Below are 4,881 nucleotides of genomic sequence, written 5' to 3'. Positions count from 1 at the left end.
ATTCAGGGTGTGACAGTTTGTGTAGCGTTAAACTCTATATGGAACTAGGCAGAACTCTTGCTTCATTGCATATTTTTCACATTGTTTTGTGCTTTTGTGATTCTAACAATATTATAGTGTTATTTTATATCCACTAGTGCAGAGGTCACCAACACAAGCATAAAAATAGTTTCTGAGGGTGCCAAATATGGGTTGAGATTGGCTTTTTAGTAGCCCCTGTGTGAACAAGTAGGCTACATGAGGTTTTGTTTGCCACTACACCTGTTTTTTATGCAGCTAAAACTTGCCTCCAAGTCTTAAATTAAAAAATGGGTACCTGCTTTGAGGCCACTGGTGGCAACATCTAAGGGGTTGGTGAGCAACATGTTGCTTATGAGCCACTTATTGGGGATCACTGCTCTAGTGCAACTCCAGAATCATGGCCTAGCACCCTGCAGATGTGCACTTTCGTATCTCCCTTGGATTAGCATTGTTGTCTTTTGGCTTTACTCATGACACTATAAGGTTTGGAAATGCAACTTTGCACTAGAAATTTGGATATATACTAAATAGACATGTGTGTGTGGTGTGCCCTATGGGACGACTATGTCTTCCACTGGGTATGCAAGGCCCACTGGGGCTGCTACCCACTGCCAGCCCCTTCCCCTGCACACCTGTACCTTATACTATCTTTGCTGCGATCTGGGGAGGGAGGGTTGTGGGGAAGCAACTGCAAGAGGGGAGTGACAATACTTGCAGGTGGGATCTGCAGGGCCCATGAGGGCTGGGGCCTACCAGGTTTTGTCCCAGTGTCCTGCTGGCCCAATCTGACCCTGAATATAGATACATAGTACATACATGTGTTAGTTAAGTCCTTTGTAAATCATATACATAATTTATGTTATTTAAATGTCATCCTTTTATCCAGTTACATTTGTTCTGATTACTTTATATCATTTTCAGCACCTATTTATAAATCAATTGTTCTACCTCCTCACCCTTCTAACTGCTTATTTTCTTTTCCCTCCTCTTTCTCTCTCTTTTCATTCTGTTAAAATGCATTACTACTTTATAATCCACACCCTACTCTTGGCTATTGACACAGCTATATACAGAGAGCCAACCTGTGGGGGAGGGCATGTGTGTAAGAAGTAAGGTGTGTTCTAAGTATTTCTGTCATTTAGCAACCAAACCATCAATGAGAAACACAGTTGAAAGCACCAGATATTACTGATGAGCTATTGAACATCAGCAGCACCAACTGGCACTGAAGACTGAAGGCTCCCTGAATCACAAACTGCTGTTCTTTTAAGACATTAGGGAGAAGCAACTGTACAACATAAAGGTACTGTACAGTACTATAGCAGAAACTAGTGATTTTAATTCATAGAAACAGAAACTGGTTCTAGGGAGATATGCTGATGTGCTGACTCTGAGGCACTTCTAGGGACCTGTGAGATACTGTAACCTGAGACTACTTTGTACAGTATGAGCTATTACTATGAATTGGAGCAGAACTAAAATATTATTCTGGGTTTCAGCTTTGAACCTCCAACATTGGAAGGGAGCTTAGCTAGGCAATGCATTTGGTTAATTACATCTCATTTCATCCTTTAACAACTTTCATTTTGAATTTTTGTTTGTGATGTACATCCTGCTACCTTTAACCTGTTTCTGGACACCTAAGTGTAAGTTATCTTTACACTTATGTGGGCTGAACTGCCCACATACATACATGCTTATGGGGGCATGTAATAAAAGTTGTAGGAAAAAACGCGTAGCGTAACCTGAAGGTGGCATAATCTTTTGGAACAAACTTAACATTTTTATTAAGAAGTTTTATCACATACACTGTGCACTGTCGCAAACAATAAAATTCACAAACTTTCTTACACATTCACTAAGCCCATATTAAATTCACACGATGGCAAATTTGTTCACACATTTTCGCATTGCCTATAATTTTCCCATTATTGGCTTTTATTGCATAAGTCTATTAGAAAAAAGCAGAGAATAATAAGTGACTACATATTATCTATCCAGTGACTGGCAGATAACACAAGAGCTCTATAAGAATCAAACCACAAAAATAGTAGTATTGTTTCACAGCAGCTGTAAACTCCACTTACCTTTCCTTCACATTGTACTTTTATGCAAATTCAGCTTGCCTTACATGTACAGTGACATACATGTATAGGTTGTTTAGCTTTAAACTCTGATGACATCTAATATATGGAACTAGGCAGAACTTTTGAAACTTATTGCTTTATAGAATATTTTTTACACTTCATTGTTCTGACGGTATTATAGTGTATTTTTATCTTCTAGTGCACCCCCAGGCTCGTGGACTAGCGACTTGCAGATGGGCACTTTCATAGGACATATCTCCCCTGGATTAGCATTCTTGTCTTTTGCACTCTTGTATACTGTCCGCTACTCCTGGATGGTACTCAATGGATGCCGTGATCAGTACCCACCAAAGAATAGGTCAACCCGTGGATTCCTCAAATCATTGCCAGTGGAGGGTGTAATGAAGTTAATTTATGGATTTTTGGCTCTTATGGCAGAGTTCTTCTTTCCACCTGGGGTTCAGAAACTTCGCTTCTTCAGTTTAAGTGACCCTAATTTTAATTTCCAGAACCCTAATGAATGGCAGCATGCTACCATGTATGGATACTTTTGCATGAGCGGGGCATTGGATATTGTAAGCCAGGCTTGTCTACCAACTCGCTGCCCACTTCTTGAACATGCTGGAACCACTGCTGCCTTTTTCGTTACCACACTTCTTCTTAAGTTCCACGCTCATGGGAAGGAAGCTGTTGAGGTTCAGGTTCACTTCTTGCTGCTTCTTACTTGTGCCATTACATGTGCTATCTTCATAATTGAATTCTGGTGGCCCAACCAACCCAAACTATGGTTCACAAAGGCATGGTTGGTGCTGGTTCAGGGAACCTGGTTGCTACATGTCGCTTTTATTTTGTATAAGCCCCCCACTGGCCATTTTTGGAGTGGGCAACAGCCTGCTGATCTCATGTTTCTTACAACCTTCTATTGCTGGCATCTGGCCTTTAATGCAGGCTTAATGGGAATACTGTTTTGGGCCACCTACCTTGTGCACCGTCGTTTTGGAGGGAAATTTATAAATGCAGGCTACCAGCTGGCTGAAACAGGAGAGTTAGAAAAACTTACAGCAGATAATGGGGATGAGCTGCTTTAAATTACATGTAAGAGAAGTATATTTTTATACTGGAAATAGCAGATAAAAAACTGTGATACAAACTTCAACAAACAGGATGTGTCAGTCTCATAAGTACTAGTGACATACAAAAGCATGTTAAAAAAGCTACTTCAAATAGATCCAGGCTTCTTGAATAAAAAAAAACCAACCTCTTGGGGAAGATATTGATTTAATTGATGTTTGAAGCCAGTTATTGCTTCTTGCAATAAGATGTTGCAATGGTAAGCAGTCCATTGCCTTAAATGGTACCACTGAATATTTCTGGCATTCATTTCAGCTACAATTATTCTGTGAAAATGAAATTATTATTCAAGAATTTGAGATTTAATTAGAAAAGCATAATGTGATAGCCTGCAGTTCATCTGCATAATTAACACGTTTACAGTTAATTATTACACATGTAATAAAATAATGTTTCATATTACAGTCTGTATTGATTGTGTAAGTACATTGTTCTGTGATCATTTACAGCAGTTGTTGGAAGTTGAATATTTTAGTATCTCACTAGACAGGGTGCATCGGAGGTCACATTTGGTAAAAAAAAAAAAGGGTTGCAAAGGTTGCAAAGTGTTCAGAAATTTTTTTTCATTAGAGGACACCTAAAAGTAATACATTCTGCAGTGTGGTAAAATGTTGTTTTTCTTTGACTCTTTTAATTAGCAGTAAAATCTATAGGGGTTGGTTAATAATTTGGAAATACAAAATAAGCTTTTAAGATGTTTGCAAAAAGTTGGAAGAATTACTGTTTTGGAATGCCAAGTGAACCTTTTGGGGAACAGGGGGAACTGTTTCCATTTTCCATATTATTTTATAAACACAAATACATAATTAGACTTTCTATACAGATAACACAATCATTTATGGACACAAGTACAGTTTATGCAGTCGTGGTGTTAACCAGCAAGATATCACAAGAACTGTAAGTGCAGTTTATTTTCTTGCTGGGTGCTGTAAACAACAAGCTCTCTATGAGAGGTGATGACAGACAGGTAGGGGCATTTTTAACCACCTCTGTGGTCAAACTGTGCCGTAGCCCTTAGGCTGTGGATCTGGAGGCACATGTGCAGGATCAGGATCTTTTAAAAGAGAACTAAAGCTTAAAGAAGTAGAGCAAAAATGTTTCACAATACGTTCTGGGCTTCTGTACCAGCCCAAGGCAACCACAGCCTTTTAACAGTGAAGATCTTTGCCTCTGAAGATGCCTCCCATAGCTTCTTGTCTTCTTTTCTGCTGATTCACTGCACATGCTCTGTGCTGCTGTCAGTTACTGAGCTTAGAGGCGACTCACAATATACTGTATATACAGAATATAAATATCACAATATAAGGCTGACTTGTAATAAATATAGATAGTTACTACATGGCAGCTGAGAACCCAGTGCAATGAGCATTAGAATTTAATAATTAGCCCTGTAGCATCAGTTTATATGACAGGCCAACCCCATGTTCTGCTTGATAATTTGCTACAACCCCTGAGCTTAGCTTCTCAACAGCTGTTTAGAGTACACTGAGCATGTGAATGTCAAAGACTTATTTTCAAGATGGGGAGCTCCTGTGACAACTGTAAAGACCTGGATCACTGCTATTGAGATGCTAAAACTTTAGGCCGATGCAGTAAGTACAGTATATAAAATAAGGCATTTTTAGCTATATTCATTTTTAGG

The 4,881-nt window shown here is 39.1% G+C and overlaps 1 protein-coding gene across 2 annotated transcripts; it reads left to right on the top strand.

Moving 5' to 3' along the window:
* Positions 1 to 1,146: 1,146 nt before the first annotated feature.
* teddm1 (transmembrane epididymal protein 1) lies at positions 1,147 to 3,613 on the top strand. 2 transcript variants are annotated; one of them, XM_018094422.2, is made up of 2 exons: positions 1,147 to 1,324; positions 2,308 to 3,613. In XM_018094422.2, the coding sequence occupies exon 2, from the start codon at positions 2,342 to 2,344 to the stop codon at positions 3,194 to 3,196; it is 855 nt and encodes a 284-aa protein (XP_017949911.1). In that variant the 5' UTR covers positions 1,147 to 1,324; positions 2,308 to 2,341; the 3' UTR covers positions 3,197 to 3,613. The 2 variants fall into 2 exon arrangements, with proteins under 2 accessions (XP_017949911.1, XP_031758202.1); XM_031902342.1 differs by having other exon boundaries at positions 2,290 to 3,613.
* The last annotated feature ends 1,268 nt before the right edge of the window (positions 3,614 to 4,881 follow it).

Source organism: Xenopus tropicalis, chromosome 5, assembly GCF_000004195.4.
Source record: "Xenopus tropicalis strain Nigerian chromosome 5, UCB_Xtro_10.0, whole genome shotgun sequence".
Classification (NCBI taxonomy): Eukaryota; Metazoa; Chordata; class Amphibia; order Anura; family Pipidae; genus Xenopus; species Xenopus tropicalis.
This window is presented reverse-complemented; position numbering and strand designations above follow the sequence as displayed.

Bases quoted from the DNA above. Each gene is read 5' to 3' on its own strand.
- teddm1 (XM_018094422.2), top strand. From the start codon at position 2,342: ATGGGCACTTTCATAGGACATATCTCCCCTGGATTAGCATTCTTGTCT.